The sequence below is a fragment of the Oncorhynchus mykiss genome, chromosome 22, assembly GCF_057628025.1.
Source record: "Oncorhynchus mykiss isolate SJ-2025 chromosome 22, ASM5762802v1, whole genome shotgun sequence".
Lineage (NCBI taxonomy): Eukaryota > Metazoa > Chordata > Actinopteri > Salmoniformes > Salmonidae > Oncorhynchus > Oncorhynchus mykiss.
In genome coordinates, this window is record NC_143043.1 from 18,792,161 (window position 1) to 18,815,721 (window position 23,561).

The following is a 23,561-nucleotide window of genomic DNA, read 5'->3' on the forward strand; positions in this document are numbered from 1 at the left end:
ATTTGAATAGAGGTGCCATTGTTAAAGTGTACAGTCCAAATACAGGCCTAAGTATGTTAAATAGGCATGTTAAATCTAGAACATCCGTAGAACACTCTCTATTAAGCTTCTTTGTCCCCAAAAATATTTGGTAGCATTTTATTTATGGCTTTATTCAACCACATTAGACAGTCTTAAATACATTCTCAGAACAAGAACAAAAGGCTCTGATACTTTGGTATCAGGTCACAGACAAATGGTTACTGACAAAAGGTTGGGATTTAGAGGTAAGTGAGACTGCTGTTGTCCCAGTCTAATCTACAGTGCTAATGGCAGTGTTGGTGAGATGACTGTTTTGCTATAGAGTGGTTATAATGGTTTAAATCCTAATCCACAAAAAGAGGACTTTTGTGGATCAAAAAAGAAACAAGAACAAACAAATGAAAATGGAACAGATTATTTTTAACGTTCATACACCCGTCAACTGCAACAGCTGGTGTGTTAAGTGCAGTATGTGGCAGTGTTGTACGTTAGTGAGTTCAAGGCCTATATTCATTAAGTGTCTCAGAGTTGGAGTGCTGATCTAGGATCAGTTTGGCCTTTTAAATCATAATGAATGAGAGGGAGGGACCTGATCCTAGATCAGCACTCTTACTCTGAGATTCTTTGAGAATACGGGCCCAGATTGTCTTACTGTACCTTACTGAAGTCCACAGCACTGTTCTCTCTGCTGACATCAGCTTTGCCGTCATTAGGGATGGGTAGAGAGGTCTGGGGAGGAATCACCTGACCTGGAACAAAAAGACAGGAAGGAGTCCAATAAGTCAACTACTGAGCCCTCTATATCAGACCAACATCAAGGTTTCACAGCAGTGCAGGTGCCAATGGTAATAAAGCACAATGTCTCACAGAGAGAGAGAGAGAGAGAGAGAGAGAGAGAGAGAGAGAGTGCACTCTTGGGATACCAAAATGACCAACAGTGCTTTAGATATCTATAGATTTGCACTGTAATGGTGATGTAATCTGGGATTTATCAGACATTGGCAAAGTACCCTTATTTAGTGCAGATCCCAAGAGAGGACTGAAGATAAAGCCTAAGAGTGGCTGCATGGGGGAGGATGGGAGTCATGGATGGCCTTGGTGAGGATGGGTGGGCAAAGCTTGTCCATTAGGATTTCAGCATGATCATTTTAGCATTATCATTGTGTCAAGGAGACTGACTGATGCAAACAGGAAATTAGCCCACAGCTGCCAGAGTAGAGCAAAAGGATTTAAATCGGAAGGATTACTTTTTATTTGTGAGAGGGCACAGATTAATACTAATTTCAGTGTTTGATCCGTTCACAAGCCAGCAGAAACTATCAGATGCATAACAAATCGAAATAATCAGAAATAAAAGCATGCCTTGCAATGATTCATTTTGACTCATAGTTCCACATGAACTCAACGAGAGAAGCCTCAAGCAATTTACCAAGCTGGCTGCCCATGAAGAAACACCACAGCCTCTTTAGCTTTAAATGGCATTTCTTGCAATGAGTAGGAGGGTGCCCTCACTAACATGGCCCTGGTTTTGTTAATTAGTCCCACACTCGCTGTTTGCCGCTCTTTAATGTAGCTTTTGGATAAACACTCTACCTAAATGAATGTGCCTGTGTCACACCACTCTGAATAAAATTACAGCAGAGAGTGACTCACTAAAAGGGTTTTGGGTGGTCTTCGTGTATCAAAATTGCCATGTGGAATGCCGGCAAACTTGCTTCTCGAAACATAATTCCTGTAAAAGGTGATGGACATTCTGAATAAGGTCATTCCTTGTTATCAGTGAACCCTGCAGTGAACCATTTCTCTTCTGAATATTTCCCTGTCCACATCTTCTACACTGATCACACCTTATCTCTATATTTTCAATTCTGATATTAAAAACATATAACTCAATGTATAGTCAATGTTAATGTTCATGATAAGTACAGCGACTTGATAAATATGCCTAATAACTGTCACTGATGTCTCATTGTGATCAATGGCATACATTTACAATGTACGGCTCATGTGATATGAGTTGTTGTCTACACTATACACTAACTGACTCTTGGTTAAATGACCTGAAGCACAAAGCACAACCTCTAACTGCTATTGACAGAAACAGCTTTGAAATTAGCAACCTTCACAAGTTATGTTTTAGGATGTGCTAGCAGTAGAGAAAGGTCCTGTCAAGGTTTAAGAGTGGCCTGGGTTTGGGTCATCCTCCTTGTCCACGGGCTGCATATCAGACTGGGGTCTGGGGCCCTGTTTCTGGGGCCTGGGGCCTGTGTGTGGAGTGGCCGGAGGGTGGCGGATGAGGTCAGGAGTGGAGAGGAGACACACTGGGGACAACACAGTGGCCGTGGGGTGCAGGATGAGACCTGCCTTTCACTGCAAGACCCCGCTGCCATAAATGAGCACCAGAAGGAGGACTTAAGGGTAGAACAGAGTGATGGACCACCTGCCAGACACACATACACACATTCATCCACATATACAGACACACACAAGGAAACAAGAGAACAGAGACACACTCAACACTGAACAGAAGGTAAAATATGGACAATGTAATGTAGAATGAGAAAGTTATCCACATGGGATGATTCAAACCACTACTTACAAGACTATTTCCAATTTTAAAGTTGCTGTGACCAGAGGTAAAAAGTGAGGAGAACTGAAACCCTTCTGAATGCACCAGGGCCCAGGTTTCACCAAACGTTTTTTGAAGAAAAAAATCGAGGATTTTTCTTAAAAGACAAATAAGAAGTTCATAAGATAGTTCTTAGATGCAATTCCTAAGAACTATCCTTAAATCCCATGCTATCTTCTGCAATATTTTAGTGCGTCCATACCCTCTTAAACATTATGTGTTTGAGCTAAAGACTTCTGTAGTTCATTGTTGGCATCAGATTTATCTATTTCTTCTGCATCCACCGATGCCAACCATTAGTCTGTGCGATTGACGGGGGCTGAACTAGAGGTTTGCGAGACTCGCGAGACTCGAAAACGCTTCATATTCAATTATTGCATTGCGATCTTGCCTAGTGTTTCCTCAAGCTTTCCTATATCTCTCAGATGTATTTCAGACACTCATCTTGTGGATATTAACGTTTATTTCCCTCATTTCAAGTTCAAGGACAAATTCCGCCCAGGACATAGATTATATAATATTGTAATAACCTCACATTGTTTCTGTCACAAACTCCGAACTCCACACAGTTGTCACTGACTGGTTGGATATTCATTTCCAATTTCTGTACTATCAGGTTTTTGCTTGACAGACCTTATTTTTTTATTGACATTTGTCAATAAAACTCAAGAATGCCAACGTCTTAGGTCAATTTTGTGTTCTTCTTGTAGCCCTGGTTGTCCTGAGAAAACACTTCAATGTGAGGCTAAATATGAGGACATAAAAGATAAGATAAAATGAAAAGAGTGATTTTTCAGGTAAGAACTTTTCAAATATCTTCTTAAGATGATTGTTGCTACTTACTTGAGCAGAGAGCTGCCTGCTACTCACCGTTCTTGTCCATGGACTGGGGCTCGGACTGCTTCTTGTCAGCAAAGGAGCGTACAATGGGGATGCGGTTGGCCAGCTTCTTCTGGTTCTGGTGGTGGTGCTGCTTGAGGAGGGACTCTCTCACCTTCCTCCTCACCTCGTCCCCCAGAGGACCCACGGTCTCCTGCTGGTCCAACACCATGTCTGACAAACAGGACCACACAGTCAACAGTTCGACAGCGATTAGGAAACCATCCATCATCTACCATCTATCTATCTGATCTACCATCTTCTGATTACAATGCTTACAATTAAAGATTTAAATGAAGATCATAGAACAGGGTAATTTTCACTAGGAACAAAACGTTATGTTGCAAAATGTTTCTCTACGGTATGCACTAATGAATACAACGCAGGCGTATGCGGTAGTTCCAGATGTCACTCAGCACCACAGCAGTGATTTTCAACCTGTGGTCCGCAGACATTACTTTTCACAATGCAAATTGTTTAACAAACATCCATCTGTAATAATCTGCCTTTAATCTGTTACATTCCCTGATCAAATTGACTCTACATTTTAACGCTAAGACATTTTGTGTTAAGACATTCCGTGACTCAGTTAATGGTGGTCATCCAGAAATGTTGACTGTGACTCGATGGTCCCCTGAAAAGAAAAGGTTGGGAACCGCTGCTCTACTGTACAATACCTGCTACCTCCTCCACGGAGCTGGCCCTCATGTCTAGCAGCACGATGCCAGTGAGGATGCAGCTGCGCAACTCGAACAGGCTGTGCAGGGACAGCGTGGCCACGTAGGGCTTACTCCAGCGCTCTCCTCCATCCTCCACGTCCTCTTCAAACTTCAGCCACCTGTATGAGGGACAGAGGCCCAGTTTCAGTCAAACTGTTCCAGGGGACTAGGGGATAGATGACAGCCAGCTGTCCAGCCATCTGGAAGCCCTGTACTGATAGAGCTCAGCTTACACAGACGGGGACACCAAGAACGTACTGATGCTGTGCCCGGAGTCTGGTAGAGCGGTAATGCACTCGACTCCGGACCATGCCCCTCAGTGATGTGGTTTGAACCTTGGTCCGGCTGCTGCAGTCTGTGCCCTCCCTACCAGTCATTCCTCCTTAATTGTCTGCCCCCTGTCCTGTCTAAAAACCAATATGAAAGGATGTTTGGATCTCCAATTTGCTTTAAAAACACAAAAGGAATATGTCTATGCTATGGAAGAGACTGACTGCCTGACAATCCATGTAAAGGTGTATCAGTCAATATCAACGTGACAGAAAGTATTGTAGTGTAGTATGCACAACAGGATATTTATCCAGTCCAGACCTTATGCTTGTTGATTACAAGTAGAGGTACAGACATTTTTACTACAAGTAGACAAGGGTTCGTTTCCCTTTAAATCTGGGCTCCCTCATACTCATGCACCAGACTTTATGCACCAGACTTTATAATCAGAGCTTTACTTAGCCCATCCGTCCCCAAGGTCTACAATCCCTCCTTATGTAACGTTGACTCTTGCAGGTAACAGTTTTGGGCATTAGGATATTATCACAGAGAATAAAATGATAAATAAATAAATCATATCATATATATATATATATATATATCAATTCCATCACTTTGCATGATCAACCCATGGACCAACATGGAATCCCTAGGATGTGTCATTGGAATTCGATGAAAAGCTTTCAGTAGTGACAAGGGGTGTGTCATGTGACTCCCTACCTGGCGGTTTCCCTCCACTCGGCGTCCTCTCCGTCTTTCAGGCAGATCTCGTCCAGCTCAGTGAAGAGGTCATGGGGGATGTGCTCCTCGTCGTCATCCTCTGTGCCCAGCAGGAACTGCACTCTCTGGGATGGCGTGTCTGGAGCGCAGGGTCGGGTAAGGGCATCACTTACAGTGCTATCTGCCATACAGACTCCCTGACTAAGGAGCTCTGCAGCAGGTTATGCCCATAGTGTGGACAGCATCCCCTCTTTTGAAATGCACTATGCCACCATGTAGACATAACATATCGTATAGCTCATAAGAAGATAGAAATATAATCCGGCTGCTGCTTTTTACATGGACCAGCCAGACAGTGGCAATACTTACAGTATGTGGGAGACTCTCTTCCATTGTCCACTCCAGAGTCCAGCTCCCTGCTTCTCTTCCTGTGTCTGTGTCCGTGATGCCGATGTCTCCGGTGGCTCTTCTTCCCAATGGGGACATGTACCCCAATGTAGAGTGTCCTGTGACCTAGATGCAGCCACAGGGATATAAATATGATGAGATAAGATGATAACATAAGATAATAGGTTGAGAGGTGTCACGTTGTATAAAGGATTGGAGACAGGCGCAGGAATGCGTAATAGGGGGTTTTAATACTCCGCCCAAAAATACAACATGCCATGAATAACCGACACTAAATGGAGACAGCGGGAATGGCCCGTCTGACGCCGCCGCAACTTCGGCAGCTGCAACTGGCCCTGATCGACCCGCACCGCATTCATGTGGTCATCCTCGAGGCCGGTGTCGTCCGTCAGGGGATGGGTACGGCGCAGAAGAGAAGCGGTGCTGGGCTCCTGCGGGGGACATCCTAGATGCTTCACTCATCAGGGATTTTCACCATTGGCTGCCCTTCCGTGCACCAGTTCCGCAGGTCTACGTCACCGGCCTCTAGGCGGCACTGCCTCATTATGCACACCCGATTCCAATTCCGCTGATTAGTAATTGTATATATGTGCCCTCTGTTCACCATTGTCTTGTGGGTTATTGTTCCCATGTCCGTTGGTCTGTGAGTACCTGTGCTTTGTTATTTCGGCTTCTGTGCTGCGTGTATTGTGCACTTGTTATTATGGGTCTGTCCCGTGTATTGTTGTGCATTTGTAGTTACGGGTCTCGCGTCGTGTATTGTTGTTACGGGTCTCGTCCCATGTATTTATTCAAGGTTTTACCTCGCTCTTTTGTTTGGCTTTACATACCAGCGTTTTTGTATATGTGTTTGTTTTGGGCTTGGTCCCTGTGCCTTTCATGGCATGTTGTATTTTTGAGTGGAGTATTAAAACCCCCTATTAAGTATTCCTGCGCCTGTCTCCAAATCATTTATACAACGTGACAAGAGATAGAGAAATAATTTTATTCAAAGAGGTCACTGATTAAGGCTGCCCTTTCTGTTTGTATTTACGGGTCAATATCAACAGAGATATACCCACAACAAAGACAAACATTGTGGTTTACACTTTACTTTCTAAACCAGCTATAAGTAAATACAAGCTTCTAAGGTCAAGCCACTGATTTTTCATTGAGCGATACAATAACCTACCACAAATCTCTCTGACATTAAACAACTGTACACAACCTTTTTATTGACATCATTGTTCTGTATCAGTGGAGGTCTAAAAATACATCTCTAGGAATGTGTTATCTTCAACATCTGCCATAGAAGTACTATACAGGCCTCTTAAAATCCCCCTAGTGCATCATCTGGTACGATAAATAAAAAAGACGTCACCTTTTATTACATGAATTGCAGTAAAAAGACCGTGAGAGCTTGAAATATGGCTGTGTCTGTTAGAATAACATGCAATATTGAGTCAAGTACAGATGAATATTATGAAATTGATGAGTAATTCACCCTAGTCTCATATAGAAACTAAACCATTTGCAGTTGACCGGGATCTGTGCAACCAGACAACTGCAGAATGGGGAGGATGATGAGACAGCAAGGAGTTTAAATGGGATATGCAGCAGGGTGTGGACCGTCACCTTGCTGATATCAGTGAGACTAAATTGATGTGCTGCTGTGACAGTGTAAGGGTAATCCACCCTGACTCCAGGCCCGCTCTTGCCTCGGGGAGAAACACAGCTTTGTGACAGCTCCTTCAGGCCTGGGGCTTTAAGAAGGCAGCTAGCAGCCTCTGCTGTTCAAACCAATTCCAGTTATCCCACAAACACTAGCGTATCATTGCTAATCACTTCCTCTATTTACACAAGTACTGGGAACTTCAGTGCGATAAATGCATAGCTGGAAATGAAAATGAAATTATTTGGAAGTAACATCCTTGAAAGCTCAGCATAAATAAATATGTGCATTCGTGCATGCATTTGTGTGTGTGTGTATGTTTTCGTGTGTGTGTGTGTGTGTGTGAGTGTGTGTGTGTGTGTGTGTGTGTGTGAGAGAGAGAGCATTTGTGCCTGTGGAGGCTCCTCAGAGGAGGAAGGGGAGGACCAATTTTCACAATTTCAGAAAAATGTAAATAGTGAAACATTAAAAAAGTTACAACTATACTAAATATAATCACGTCACCAAATAATTAATTAAAACACACTATTTTGCAATGAATGTCTACAGTGTCTACAGTACGACAGCACTCTGTAAGGTAGAACCATGGTGTAGCCAGAGGACAGCTAGTTTCCATCCTACTCTGGGTACATTGACTTCAATTCAAAACCTAGGGAGCTCAAGGTTCTCACCCCTTCCATAGACTTACACAGTATTATGACAACTTCAGGAAGATGTCCTCCAACCTATCAGAACTCTTGCAGCATGAACTGACATATCCTCCATCAAAGGATCATAGAATGAATCTAGGACCAAAAGCATAAGCTACAGTTAGCTAGCACTGCAGTGCATACAGTGTTGTGAGTAGTTGACTTAAAAAGAGAGAAAGACAATAGTTGAACAGTTTTAAACAAATTAATTTATTAAAAATTGAAGGAAAAGCAAGAGCGAGAGAGCGAGAGGGATAGCGAGAGAGATATATATTTCATTGTAGTTTCTTCACTTACTTAGCTAGCGAATGCAGCTAGCTAGTTTAGCCTACACAAACACCCAGCTCAAACAGAGAGGGATGCAATGTTAGCTAGCTGGCTAAGGCTATCCAACACTGGAACTCTTCCAAGTCAAGGTAAGCATTTGGTTTTATACATTTGCTGACTGTACACTGTCCTGCATGATTGTAATGGGTTTTCTAACGCTTTAGTTCTAGTAGCTATGTTGACTATGACGTTAGGCAATATGGTGACAACAATGTAGACTGTGTGTAGCGGTTAGCGGTTATGATATGTTTTTTTCGACTGGTCAGCTGTCTTGTGTTGTGCACTGAAGTCCACAAGCGAATGGAAAAGGGGAGAGGAGAGTACGTAGATGTGAGAAGGAATAATTCAAAGTGATCATGCTGTTTGTATGTGGGTGCTATGAAAGTGTTTGCAGGTAATCAAGGGTGTAATCATTCCGCCGATTCTTTTGAAAAATGTTTCTTAAACGGAAGCAAACGGAACGAAACGGTGATAAACATACCTGAATGTGTCCAATAGAAACTCTAGTTTGCAACTGTTGCACTAATGTTTACACCCTAGATCAGCTAGATGCAGGCAAGAGTGTGCAAGGTGTATTGAATGTCTCACTGTCTGTCACCTTGATTACACACATTTTTCTCTCGGCCTATGCACTTACGTTGTAAACTTTCAATAATAGCCTAGGTTATAGCAACCTCATGATAGGTATAGGGAAAATTTGAGTATCACATAGTAGCCTAAACCTATCAATGTTACATTGAACTGGGTGAAGGGAATATGAATGACAGTTATCCAATATGCTGTAATAGAAATAAGGCCATGCTCATAACATTTTTTATTTGTCCTCCCTCATCTTAAACGGCACGGACCGCCACTGCTGTGTTCTCAGACTGTGTTGTTCAGATACTGTGATTCTGGCCTGGGGGCTTGTGAGTGACTTCACACGGAAGAGACCTGAGCACACACTGTTGGCGTGAGCTGAATCCTAGTCACAACACACAACACAGAGTCACCAGCCACTATGCATTAGAGCAACTTAAGAACCAGGCAAATCAAACTTCACAAAGTGTTACTATGTGCTAAAATGAGCAGGTCTTCTCTTTGGTCGTCAGGTTTTTACAATTCAGATACAAAGATAGATGATTTTCAGCGATCTACACACTATTGAAATCATGAGTCACGACTAACCGACCAATCAGAGCGCTGCAGCTCAAGCAGCTCTCGTTACCACCCTCTCTAGTCTCACGGGTACGGTGTCCATATTAGGTCAGCCTCAGTCTTGATAACAACAGCCTTCTCTCAATTGGCCCTGTGGGTTGGTTGCCTTCTAACCTTCTTTTCAGGCTTCCACACAATTAACTTAAGGTATTGTACTACATAATGTACCTTCGAGTTCCTCCTTCTCAAAATTGGTTTTCACCATGGACCGGTATCCACCTCTGTCCACCACAGCCTCTTCATCATTTCTCTGTGAAGGAGAGACAAAAACTGAAATGATTGAAATTACATAATTGGAATGTTGAATCCATATAGGCATTATGTACATGTAGTCCTTATCTTCCCCAAGAGAATATTATTGCTTTCTAAAAGACTGGATAACAGCCAGGAGTCTCATTTGGCATGGTTGCTTTGAGGTGCACTGAATCACACTGATCACACTTAGCTAGCAGATTGTAAAGGGCTAATGTGACGTGCCATTAACCAATACAGGTTAGGTACTGTTTGGCGTAGCACAGATGATTTTTTCACCAACCTTAACTTGGCGATACTTCCTCAATTCCCGACTTGGAAGACAACCAATGTCCGTTAGGAAATAAAAATAAATGTTTTGCTCCATGAAGTAATCCAACAATGTGTACGACGCCATCTTGTCTCTTTCAAATCGTCTCTCTCATTGACTGAGACAGGTGGGTGTCCACCACAAAGTGCTGCAGGTCACGATGACACTCAGCTGTCTCGATCAATGAGAGAAGATTTGAAATAGACAAGATGGCAGACTTATCTAATAACCCCTATCAACCAGCTGGAACAGAGTAATGGTCAGACTAGGCAATATTTTTAGTAGCTATATCACACTTTGGTTCATCAGAATTGCACGTTATGCTTGTTGTCTTAGCTGCATGCTCATGGGAGCCAGGTCACCTAAGCATTTCAATGTTCCAGCTCAAACAATAATCTACTCGAGGGACAACAAAAAAGTACTCAAAGTATAGTTTATTCCTGACAAATAACGTTGACAGACTTACATATTATCAAGAATTATAAACTGGCACGTTAGCTACAATAAGCATTGGGGCTATAGAAGTGAGCGAGGTTATAACATCAAAACAGAAAGGGTATATAAGACCTTTGTGAGAAGTAAGTTGACCTCAGAAAAGGTCATTAAATGGTGACAAAAAGACAGCTGGATAGTGTAGATTTACACACTGCGTTTCCTGTTTGGCAAAGCCCCAGTCTGACTAAAAGAGCCTCTTCTAAAAACCCTTATCAGAACAAACAACCACTCAGTCCTATTGCGAATGAACTGTGATGCAGTTACTTAACACATTTTAACACATATGGCAACTTACACCACACAATCATTGTGCAACGAATCCTCTGCTCTCCAAAACAATAGACGGAGGAAGAAGTGTCTAAATGAAGTGTGAACGTGTCAGATGTGTGGTGCTGATGAGAGGGAGACGTGGGGGTATTAGTGGTGAGTGCTGCTGATTTGATGACCTCACATGTCCACCTATGTAATGGCGGCAGGGAGGATGATGAGAGAGAGAGAAACAGTGTGTGAGAGCGAGAGCGAGCGAGAGAGAGAGAGAGAGAGAGAGAGAGACAGAAGGGACAGATGGGTGTCATGACACAGCAAGATGCTCACAAATCTAATTTAAAGGGATTTCCCCTTCGAAACCCTAGGAATTACAACCTCCAACTGAGCAGTCTTTGTCCGGATGTGACGTGTTGTCAATGTAGATTACAATCCCACAATTATGCTTTGTCATTGTTATGACTTGGGCTATGGTCTCAGGGTGGCTGTTATATTGCGAAGTCCAAATGTTATGTTGCTGCTGCAAACAATAAGAACGTACAAATAACAAAGATGGCACAGAAATCCAACAACCCAACAACTTCAAGATGTCTTACCCCTGCTTCAGTTGAACACAAACCCTACATGGTGTTCTGTCGAAATGCAAGTACTTCTGCTGTTCTGTTAGCAGATATTGGCCAGCTCTATCCTGACCTGCTGCTTCCCCAGACACACAGCCAGCCGGACAAGGGCACTGAATTATCATCTCAACTCTGTTCAAGCCTTCGCAGTAGTTCACAGCTCTATATTTTAACATGCCTTATTGAGTGCCTTCCATTCACTTAATATGCTAATGCTAATGTGTGCAGGTGGCAGCTCGGAGGTCGTATGACCAGAACTCCCAGGAGATGGGGGGGGGGGTCTGGAACTGCAGGATGGAGCAGAAGAGTGCACGTCACCAGCCCACTCAGTGATTTCTGCAAGAGGTAAATACACTGCCTGTGAGGGAGCCTTTGAGGAGACATAAGAGAGAGAGCTGCACACAGCAGAGAGAGAAGCATGGCCAGATGAAGATATATTCCCTCTAACACCTTGGCCTTTCCACACAGGGGCATGGAGTAGCAGGCAGAGCAAGTGAATTGTGGGAAGGCTCTAGTAAGCTAAGTGCAGCACTTCAATGATACTGCCCCCAACAAAGAGTCCTTGAATGTCTTTGTCAATCCTGCTCAACAGATATACTCTTTGATTGGTTTATCAGTGTGAACTGTCAGAAACATACTGCAACATTGGACAGGCCTGCATACATTAACCGGAAAGTTGCTAACGTTTGATGAATGCGCGGAGATATATGTGAAAGATCCGGTAGTTTGTTGTACCATGTGCTCTATATATGAGTCGCTCTCTATATGAGTTATCACACACACAGACACACACGCATACATAGGCTCACAGACATGAGAGCACTTAATTCAAAAGATAAGCATTTTATGTGCTAAAAAATGTGACATTTAGTTTGTATAAGACATGATCCAGATCCCTCTTCTCCTGACATAAATACTGTCATTACAATGTCAGCATGTCTATGGAAATGTGTGACCCAAATAGCTGTCTTCTCCCTAACCGCCCGAAGCCTACGGAGTGTTCCGGAGAACTAGCAGTAATAACCTCATTACTGACAACGAGTTAGGTGTCGAAAGCATTCCACAGGGATGCTGGCCCATGTTGACTCTAATGCTTCCCACGGGAGTGTCAAGTTGGCTGGATTTCCTTTGAGTGGCGTCCCATTCTTGATGCACATGGGAAACTTTGTGAAAAGTGTGTGAAAAACCTAGCACTCTTGCAGTTCTTGACTGGCACCTGCTACCATACCTCGTTCAAAGGCACTTCGATCTTTCGTCTTGCCCATCTCGCCCCAGGAATGGCAGACATACACAAACAAGGTCTCAATTGTCTCAAGGCTTCAAAATCCTTCTTTTAACCTGACTCCTCCCCTTCATCTACACTGATTGAAGTGGATTTAACAGGTGACATCAGTAAGGGATCATCGCTTTCACCTGGCCAGTCTATGTCATGGAAAGAGCAGGTGTTCCTAATGTTTTGTACACTCAGTGTATATTAGTATTATAGCACCAGCGCTGCAGTAAATCAATAAGAAGGTCTGGCCTGTCAATAGTGCTATGTATACAATTAGCACACCCTGAACACAATCAATAAACAAACAGGGTCCCATGTCTCACTGCTTCACTGGGGCAACTTGGACAGGGCATCATGACATGGATATCACACAACATTTTTCCATGGGTAGTTGTTACGAGCCGTTTCGAGAGAACTGAAGCCAATTGAACAAGTTATGCTATATTCTTCAAACACAGTTAGTGCACCATGTTCATACCAAGCACAGGAAATGTGAAACATTGACGAAGTCGGTATGTTGTACATCTGTGTGCACTAAGAATGACAGAATCAGCTTTGTTTGAATGGGTTCTCTAACATAGTCATAAACTGACAAATGAAATCTACTTAGTAACCAAAATTAGTCGATTTTTTTAATTACTAAAAGCTTCTAAAGTGTAAACCAAACGAAGTGCGTGAAAACCATGCTGGATGTGGCAAAAAGCTACATGAAACTTTGAAGACAGCTGCTCTGATTCTTCAGCCAGGCCTGTCATGTGCGTGAACAGGTTGTGCGGGAGGGGGATTCTCGGATTCAGAAAGCATCAAAAACAGAGACAATACATCGCGCACTAGCGACTCCTGTGGCGGGCCTGGTTGCTAGGTTCACAGGGTTTCCTCCGACACATTGGTGCGGCTGGCTTCCGGGTTGGATGCGCGCTGTGTTAAGAAGTAGTGCGGCTTGGTTGGGTTGTGTTTCGGGGGAGGCATGGCTCTCGATCTTCGTCTCTCCCGAGCCCGTGCGGGAGATGTAGCGATGAGACAAGATAGTAACTACTAACAATTGGATACCACAAAATTGGGGAGAAAAAGGGGGAAAATGTTTAAATAAATAAAAAAAATTAAAAAACAGAGACAATTAAAGACAAAAAGTTCAGAGGTCAAAGATCAAGTTTTCGAAAGCATTGATGATATCTCTCCATGGCCGCGTCTCAAATGTCACCCTATTCCCTATTCGGCGTACTACTTTTGACCAGTGCCCATTGGGACGCAACCAATCTATTGTAGAATAATGTACTAATGGTCTGGTCTCATCAAGTGCAGTAAGAGTACATCCAAGCTGTAACTACAGCGCAGCAGCATTTCTGTGTTCGAGCAAACATCTGGACTTGGGAGCATTACAGTACACATCCCACACTACTGTAGTGCTTCAATGACGCAGTAGCACGCTCTGCTATCAGACCTGTCACTCCCACAACACAGACACGAGCATAGAAGTTCATCTACAAATGACATCTACAGTGCAACTGAAGTATGGGTGAAGTGTGTTATCATTGATTACATGTGCTGTATAGATCTAGCATTTCTGGTTTGCCTTGGCTCATGTTTCCCTGAAACCTGTCTTGGACATCAAATCAAAATCAAAATCAAATGAAACGTTATTGGTCGCATACACTTATTTAGCAGATGATATTGCGGGCGTAGCGAAATACTTGTGTTCCTAGTTCCAACAGAAGCTCTGGCCCTGGACCAACGCTAGGACATAAGGGCCCATTTGGATTCTGAAGGACACTGCTGTCCTTCCACAGCTGCTGTGGCACATGGGTCAGGCTCCGTGGCCAGGACCCAGGTTGGTAATCTGCATGCTGATACACAGGAGGGATCAAAGTCTGTACAGTGCTTCAGGATTAAAGTGCACCCCGCGCATTTTGCTTAGCGATATATTAACAGAACATTTACTTACTTAGTCCTCTTTGTCCCGGCTGCACAGTACATTAGCTTCCATTGAAATGTGTTCCTGAATGTATTCAGTTTTGTCTGTGTGCATCCGGAAGTGTTCATGTTTGTCGTGGGTAGCGTTCTACGCTGTCTGTACAATATAGCAGGCCAAGGCGTGTATTGTTGTGCGTGTAAAGTGTTCATGTAGTGTGTTTTAGGAAGCAATGGCTTGTGACCTATTTTCCCCCCAAACTACAACACCTCTCTATGTGGGGTTTCTGACTAACCTGGTGTGACATCCAACACTCTATCCAACACTACATGTGTGCTTCTACACCTGCATTGCTAGGCTGTTTTGGGGGTTTTAGGCTGGGTTTCAGTACAGCACATTGAGATATCAGCTGATGTAAGAAGGGCTTTATAAATGCATTTGATTTGATTTGATAGTGACTACATCCAACACCACATCCAACACCACATCCAACACTCCCAATGAGAATGACATCGAGCATACAGCAGCAGCATGACATACTGTAGGAATGAATGACGAGAGAGAAAAAAAGATGACCAGAGATCAGCAGGCTACAATACATGAACAACGGTGATGAAAATAGAAAGGGTGGTGATGTGGAATAGTGTTGGCCTAACTCGCACTGTGGAAGCACTGTGCACTCAAAGGCAAAAGGCATATTTAAGAGCAGAGGACTGTGGGGGATTAGTGGGGGCAGCCCAAGTGATTTAATTGGATGAGGCAGACATAATTTGGGGTCTGATCCGTGCAGATGGCAATGTTCACTCTGGCAGCAATAGCACCAGCAGCCTCGTAATGACAACAACACCGTGCTCAGATGGCTCCGGGGTGAAGTTTCCCATAGGTACAGATCTAGGTTCAAACTGGCCCAAGATCAGCGTCAACTGCTCAGATGAGCTCAGCTTTGCATAGTACATAATACAAAGAATACAGTCCTGCAACCTCCATTCACTTTTCCCGCAACAAAGTTGGCACCTCTATAAGAATCACAAAGGACATCCAAAAACATATCATCCCTACAGGCTCTGTAATACAAAATGGCAAGCAGGCTTTGCCTTTGCTGGTGCAGAATTAATATGGGTGCACTCATCTCCTCTCCTGTATCCCAAGGATCAATGGCTGACATCAGCAAGACAGGCCATCTCCTATCTCTCCCACCTCGGCCCCCTGGCTACCCTCTATCTCTCCTCTATCTTCTCCTATCTCTGAGAGGTGTACTTACTGTACTCTTCGATACAGTGTTCACTCCGCTATTAACGTTACACCGTTCAAATAGTATACTTCGCTGTGTTAACTTTGCCCTGATGTCATTAAAGCACAGGATACTGCAAGCATGATAAACTGAAGCTGTTGACACTGAGTTGTACAGATATATCTAAAAGGCTTTTAGCATTAACAGGAAACATCAGCATCACACACACTTTAACCTTAGATAGCCTTAAGAACATCTGGCGAAGAACATCCTCCCAAACACAGAGCAGCACAGAGTGCAGAGCATAGTCACACCATTACAGAGTAAACAGAGCACAGTTATACCTTTAAAGAATAAAAACGACTTTTAGGACCCAAGCCTCCAGCAGAATGCATGAACATATCCTTAAGGTGTCCTCTTGTACTTAGGAGTGCTGCTGATCCGAGGTCAGGAGGCTGAGCTGAGCTCCGTAGTACCTGTGTGCCTCTGCTGCCGGGACAGGCACACACTCTGCAAAGCAGTCTACCTTCTCACGATGACAGGAACAGCCTTACAAATGCACACTCACTCCCTCTGTTGATTTTAACAACTGAGCAACCATTTATCCACCAATCCTGCATGAGATTACAACAATGACATCACTGGTGTCCAGACTCTTCTCTAAGAGGGAGATAGCTGGTGCTAAGCCATTGTGTTTCCCTCTTTTGTATGGCTTTCAGAGTAAAGCCCCTGTTGTAGCAGCTTGCCATCACTGCACCACTCCGCTCCGCACCGCCTTGACCTGTCAGCCTAGCCACTCTGGCCTGACCTTGTTCTCTCTCTCTCTCTCCCTCTCTCTCTCTCTCTCTCTCTCTCTCTGCAGACTGGAGCTCAGGTAAACCATGAGGCAATACAAAAGATGGGGAGTTATCACCCAAACGCACTCAACTAAAACCCTTCTATATAGTGTAAGTTCATTATTTTAAAGGCCCAGTGCAGTCAAAAACGTATGTTTTATATTTCTACACTGTGAGGTTGGAATAATATGATAATGCCTTTTTAGTGTAAGAGCTGCTGAAAAGACCGCCTGAAATTTCCGCCAGTTTTGGTGGGAGGGAGTTGTGTTCCAAACCTCTGCCAATAACAGCAAATGTTCCGTTTTTCTCCTCCCACTCAAACCACTCCCAGACAGCCCTAGCTAAATTCTTGCTTGAGCAATGTCTCTTTGCTAAGAAGCTATTTTTGTTTATTTTTGACCATTTCAATTGAAAACAATCATAGTAAGCTACTTCATTGTTACCCAGAAATAATTTGATATTGAGATAAAAACAGCTGCATTGGACCTTTAAGTGATGCATTGCCTACCAGTACCAGCATTTACATGTTGAACAATGTTCGTTTGTGTATCAATGCCAGTTTGAACAAACACAACAGTGCCACTGACACTGAGATAATTCAATTGTTTAGCATTGATTTTATGAATCTATTTTAGAGACACATAAGGATGTACTTTGATAGAGAGACCAGTGAACAGAAATAAAATGCTTTTTCAAGCACATAAAAAATGCTTCTGAGAACTAACTTAACACACTTCTGTGTCCAGGTGTTGACACCTGAATGAACAGTATTGTCATTATAAGCATTTTTTTAGGCAAGCAAGTCCATGGTAGTTCATGAAACATAACAATTACAAAAGAAGAAATGGTAACCTGTGTTGGGCAGAACTTGTGCTGCTCATCAGTATTTTTTATTTTTTTTATTTAACTTTCATTTAACTAGGCAAGTGAGTTAAGAACAAATTCTCATTTACAATGACGGTCTACCAAAAGGCAAAAGGCCTCCTGCGGGGACGGGGGCTGGGATTAAAAATACAAATAAATTAAATAAAAATATAGGACAAAACACACATCACAACAAGAGAGACAACACAACACTACATAAAGAGAGACCTAAAGACAACAAAATAGCAACATGACAACACAGCATAGTAGCAACACAACATGATAACAACATGGTAGCAACACAACATGGCAGCAGCACAACGTGGTAGCAGCACAAAACAGGGAACAAACATTATTGGGCACAGACAACAGCACAAAGGGCAAGAAGGTAGAGACAACAATACATCAGGCAAAGCAGCCACCACTGTCAGTAAGAGTGTCCATGATTGAGTCTTTGAATGAAGAGATGGAGATAAAACAGTCCAGTTTCAGTGTTTGGTTGCAGCTCGTTCCAATAGCTAGCTGCTGCAAACTGAAAAGACAAGCGACCCAGGGATGCGTGTGCTTTGGGGACCTTTAACAGAATGTGACTGGCAGAACGGGTGTTGAAAGAGGGTTTTATAAATAAGCATCAACCAGTGGGTCTTGCGACGGGACATACAGAGATGGCCAGTTTACAGAAGAGTATAGAGTGCAGTGATGTGTCCTATAAGGATATAATCTCTACATAATCTCTACATAATACACTACTTTTGATCAAAGCCCTGGTCAAAAGTAGTATAAAGGGAATTGGGTGCCATTTGGGACGCAGTCTGAGTGAGCCTTTTGGAGAGCAAAGGCCTCCACATGTCTAGTGGGGCACATTACTAGCATGATACTGTTCTATGCCATATGCTTCATCAATCACATCCGTTTGAGCCACCAGTACTTTTCAACAGGGTTGAGATGACAGTTATGGTTTTTAGGCCAAATACTTCTCAGGGGGAAGCCAACATATACAGTGCATTAGGAAAGTATTCAGACCCTTTGACTTATTCCACATTTTGTTAAGTTACAGCTTTATTCTAAAATGTATTTTAAAAATGTTTTCCCTCATCAATCTACACACAATATTTGTATTTTTATTTTTCACCTTTATTTAACCAGGTAGGCCAGTTGAGAACAAGTTCTTCTTTTCAACTGAGACCTGGCCAAGATAAAGCAAAACAGTGCGACAAAATCAAACAACACAGAGTTACACACAAACAAACGTACAGTCAATAACACAATAGAAAAATCTATGTACAGTGTGTGCAAACGTAGAAGAGTAGGGAGGTAGGCAATAAATAGGCCATAGATGCGAAATACTTACAATTTAGCATTAACACTGGAGTGATAGATGTGCAGATGATGATGTGCAAGTAGAGATACTGGAGTGCAAAAGAGCAAGAGGGTAAGTAATAATATGGGGGTGAGGTAGATTTACAGATGGGCTGTGTACAGATACAGTAATCGGTAAGCTGCTCTGGCAGCTGATGCTTAAAGTTAGAGAGGGAGATATAAGACTCCAGCTTCAGTGATTTTTGCAATTTATTCTGGTCATTGGCAGCAGAGAACTGGAAGGCAAGGCAGCCAAAGGAAGTGTTGGCTTTGGGGATGACCAGTGAAATATATCTGCTGGAGCGCGTGCTACGGGTGGGTGTTGCTATGGTGACCAGTGAGCTGAGATAAGGCTGGGCATTACCTAGCATAAACTTATAGATGACCTAGAGCCAGTGGGTTTGGCGACAAATGGTCAGTTTTACGAGGGTATGAGTGAAGGAGGCTTTGTTTGCGAAATAGGAAGCCAATTCTAGATTTAATTTTGGATAGGAGATGCTTAATGTGAGTCTGGAAGGAGAGTTTACAGTCTAACCAGACACAGAGGTATTTGTAGTTGTCCACATATTCTAAGTCAGAGCCGTCCAGAGTAGTGATGCTAGTCGGGCGGGAGGGTGCTGGCAGCAATCGGTTGAAGAGCAAGCATTTAGTTTTACTTGCATTTAAAAGCAGTTGGAGGCATCGGAAGGAGTGTTGTATGGCGTTGAAGCTTGTTTGGAGGTTTGGGTTAGGGTGTCCAAAGAAGCGCCAGAAGTATACAGAATGGTGTCGTCTGTGTAGAGGTGGATCAGATAATCACCAGCAGCAAGAGCGACATCATTGATATATACAGAGAAAAGAGTAGGCCCGAGAATTGAACCCTGTGGCACCCCCATAGAGACTGCCAGAGGTCCGGCCAACAGGCCCTCCCATTTGACACACTGACTGAGAAGTAGTTGGTGAACCAGGTCAGGCAGTCACTTGAGATGCCAAGGCTATTGAGTCTGACGATAAGAGTGCGGTGATTGACAGAGTCGAAAGCCTTGGCCAGGTCGATGAAGACGGCTGCACAGTACTGGCTTTTATCAATGGCGGTTATGATATCGTTTAGGACCTTGAGCGTGGCTGAGGTGCACCCATGACCAGCTCGGAAACCAGATTGCATAGTGGAGAAGGTACAGTGGGATTAGAAGTGGTCCGTGATCTGTTTGATAACTTGACTTTCAAAGATTTTAGAAAGGCTGGGCAGGATGGATATAGGTCTATGACAGTTTGGCTCTAGAGTGTCTCCCCCTTTGAAGAGGGGGATGACCGCGGCAGCTTTCTAATCTTTGGGGATCTCAGACGATATGAAAGAGAGATTGAACAGGCTAGTAATAGGGGTTGCAACAATTTTGGCAGATCATTTTAGAAGAGAGGGTCCAGATTGTCTAGCCCAGCTGATTTGTAGGGGTCCATATTTTTTAGCTCTTTCAGATCAGCTGTCTGGATTTTAGTGAAGGAGAAGCGGGGGGGCTTGGGCAAGTTGCTACAGGCGGTGCTGAGATGTTGGCCGGGGTAGGGGTAGCCAAGTGGAAAGCATGGCCAGCCGTAGAAAAAATGCTTATTGAAATGATCAATTATCGTAGATTTATCGATGGTGACAATGTTTCCTATCCTTAGTGCAGTGAGCAACTGGGAGGAGGTGCTCTTATTCTCCATGGACTTTAGTGTCCCAAAACCTTTGGGAATTAGTGCTATAGGATGCAAATTTGTGTTTGAAAAAGCTAGCCTTAGCTTCCCTAACTGACTGAGTATATTGGTTCCTGACTTCCCTGAAAAGTTACATATCGCGGGGGCTATTCGATGCTAATGCAGACCACCACAGGCAGTCAAGTCTGGGGTGAACCAGGCAGTCTCTATGGGGGTGCCACAGGGTTAAATTCTCGGGCCGACTCTATCTGTTCTTAGTTCTACATTTTTTGAATGGGGAATGCTTATTTAAGATGGAGAAGAAAAACCTTTTAAAGAGCAACCAGACATCCTCTACTAACGGGATGAGGTCAATATCCTTCCAGGATACCCGGGCCAGGTCGATTAGAAATGCCTGCTCGTGTTTTAGGGAGCGTTTGACAGTGATGAGGGGTGGTCGTTTGACTGCGGACCCATTACGCACGCAGGCAATGAGGCAATGATCGCTGAGATCCAGGTTGAAGACAGCATAGGTGTATTTAGAGGGCAAGTTGGTCAGGATGATATCTAAGAGAGTGCCCATGGTTATGGATTTGGGGTTGTACCTGGTAGGTTCCTTGATAATTTGTGAGAGATTGAGGGCATCTAGTTTAGATTGTAGGACGGCCGGAGTGTTAAGCATGTCCCAGTAGATTGCAACTCTGCCCCCTTTGGCAGTTCTATCTTGTCGGAAAATGTTATAGTTAGGGATGGACATTTCAGGATTTTTGGTGGCCTTCCTAAGCCAGGACTCAGACATGGCTAGGACATCCGGGTTGGCAGAGTGTGCTAAAGCAGTGAATAAAACAAATTTAGGGAGGAGGCTTCTAATGTTAACATGCATGAAACCAAGACTTTTACAGTTACAGAAGTTAACAAATGAGAGCGCCTGGGAATGGGAGTGAAGCTACCATAATACATTTTAATGACAAAGCAAAAGCAGGTTAATAGACATTTTTGCTCTTTATTGAAAATAAAAAACTGAAATATTACATTTACATACATAAGTATTCAGATGCTTTACTCAGTACTTTGTTGAAGCACCTTTGGCAGCAATTACAGCATCAACTCTGCTTCGATATGACTCTACAAGCTTGGCACACCTGTATTTGGGGAGTTTATCCCATTCTTCTATTTTCAGGTCTCTCCAGAGATGTTGGATCGTGTTTAAGTCCGGGCTCTGGCTGGGCCACTCAAGGACATTCAGAGACTTGTCCCTTAAAAGCCACTCCTGCGTTGTCTTGGCTGTGTGCTTAGGGTCATTGTCCTGCTAGAAGGTGAATCTTCTCCCCAGTCTGAGGTCCAGAGTGCTCTGGAGCAGGTTGCCATCAAGGATCTCTCTGTACTTTCCTCCGTTCATCTTTGCCTTGATCCTGACTAGTCTAAGAGTCCCTGCTGCTGAAAAACATCCCCACAGCATGATGCTGCCACCACCCTGCTTCACCGTAGGGATGGAGCCAGGTTTCCTCCAGATGTGATGCTTGGCATTCAGGCCAAAGAGTTTAATCTTGGTTTCATCAGACAAAATAATCTTGTTTGTAATGGTCTGAGAGGCTTTATGTGCCTAGCAGGCTGTCATGTGCCTTTTACTGAGGAGTAGCTTCTGTCTGGCCACTCTACCATAAAGGCCTGATTGGTGGAGTTCTGCTGAGACGGTTGTCCTTCTGGAAGTTTCTCCCATCTCCACAGAGGAATTCTAGAGTTGTCAGAGTGACCATTGGGTTCTTGGTCACCTCCCTGACCAAGGTCCTTCTCCCCCAATTGCTCAGTTTGCCTGGGTGGACAGTTCTAGGAAGAGTCTTGGTGGTTCCAAACTTCTTCCATTTAAGAATGATGGAGGCCACTTTGTTCTTGGGGACCTTCAGTGCTGCAGAAATATTTTGGTACTCTTCCCCGAAACTGTGCCTCTACACAATCCTGTCTCGGAGCTCTACGGGCAATTCCTTCGACCTCATGGCTTGGTTTATGCTTGGACATGAACTGTCAACTGTGGGACCTTGGTGGACAATCAAGTTGCAGAAACATCTAAAGGATGATTAATGGAAACAGGATGTGCCTGAGCTCAATTTCGAGTTTCATAGCAAAGCATCTGAATACTTATGTAAATAAGATATTTCTGTTATTTATTTTTAATACATTTGCAAAAAAAAAATAAAAAAACGAATTAATCCATTTTAGAATAAGGCTGTAACGTAACAAAATGTGGAAAAAAATCAAGGGGCCTGAATACTTTCCAAAGGCACTGTGTAATATATAGCTTTCAGCAACTACTGGACTAGAATATAATGAAAGAATATCCAATATTGATGATGATGATGCCTCTGAATATGAGTCTGATATATGAATGCAGTGAATACAGCAAAGCCATGTGGGCAATACATGAAGACATATCCCTCTGGGCAGAAACTGGCTGAATCAATGTTGTTTCCACGACATTTCAACAATTCAATGTGATGACGTTGAATCAATGTGGAAAACTGATTGGATTTGCAAAAAGTCATTATCGTAAGGGAATTTAGACTTGTTTTCACCCGACTTTTAACCTAAATCCAATGGCGTGGTGAAAGGTTTTGTTGATTTCACGTTGAATTCACCCTAGTTGACAACTCAACCAAATGTAAATCAAAACTAGGCGTTGAACTGACATCTGTGCCTCGTGGGATGTCACATAGAATAAGTTGTCATCTTCATGAATTCTTTGTATGTATCTTTTAAATATTTATATCTCATCTTTTTGTTGTGGATTTTTAACACGGGGCATTTTCTGCACGTAAATTACATTTCTGTAAACAACAGGCAAGGAAGTAAATCTGATCTAAATCAAATTGCTGATGAAGTGTGAGGTCTGATTGGATAATGAGCACATCAACATTTTGTGCACAGAGAATAGAGTCAGGAATACAGTATAGTGCTGTAAGCAGAGATTACTGTACTCATCATTCCACACGG

General features: G+C 43.3%; 1 protein-coding gene across 8 annotated transcripts in view; it reads right to left on the reverse strand.

Annotated features, from left to right (window-relative positions):
* Positions 1-23,561, reverse strand: part of LOC110501500 (sodium-driven chloride bicarbonate exchanger) — a 55,573-nt gene that overhangs the window by 21,145 nt on the left and 10,867 nt on the right. For 3 of the 8 annotated variants that reach the window (XM_021579107.3, XM_021579108.3, XM_021579105.3), the window contains exons 1-7: positions 16,209-16,664; positions 9,679-9,760; positions 5,608-5,751; positions 5,239-5,377; positions 4,207-4,367; positions 3,521-3,703; positions 679-770 (exon numbers count right to left, since the gene is read on the reverse strand). In XM_021579107.3, the coding sequence (XP_021434782.3) occupies positions 679-770; positions 3,521-3,703; positions 4,207-4,367; positions 5,239-5,377; positions 5,608-5,751; positions 9,679-9,760; positions 16,209-16,265 (858 nt within the window). In that variant the 5' untranslated portion in view covers positions 16,266-16,664. Of the gene's footprint in view, positions 1-678; positions 771-3,520; positions 3,704-4,206; positions 4,368-5,238; positions 5,378-5,607; positions 5,752-7,985; positions 8,085-9,678; positions 9,761-16,208; positions 16,665-23,561 lie in introns of those variants that run through there. The other 5 variants (XM_090215627.1, XM_021579106.3, XM_090215628.1 and 2 more) reach the window with 4 other exon arrangements.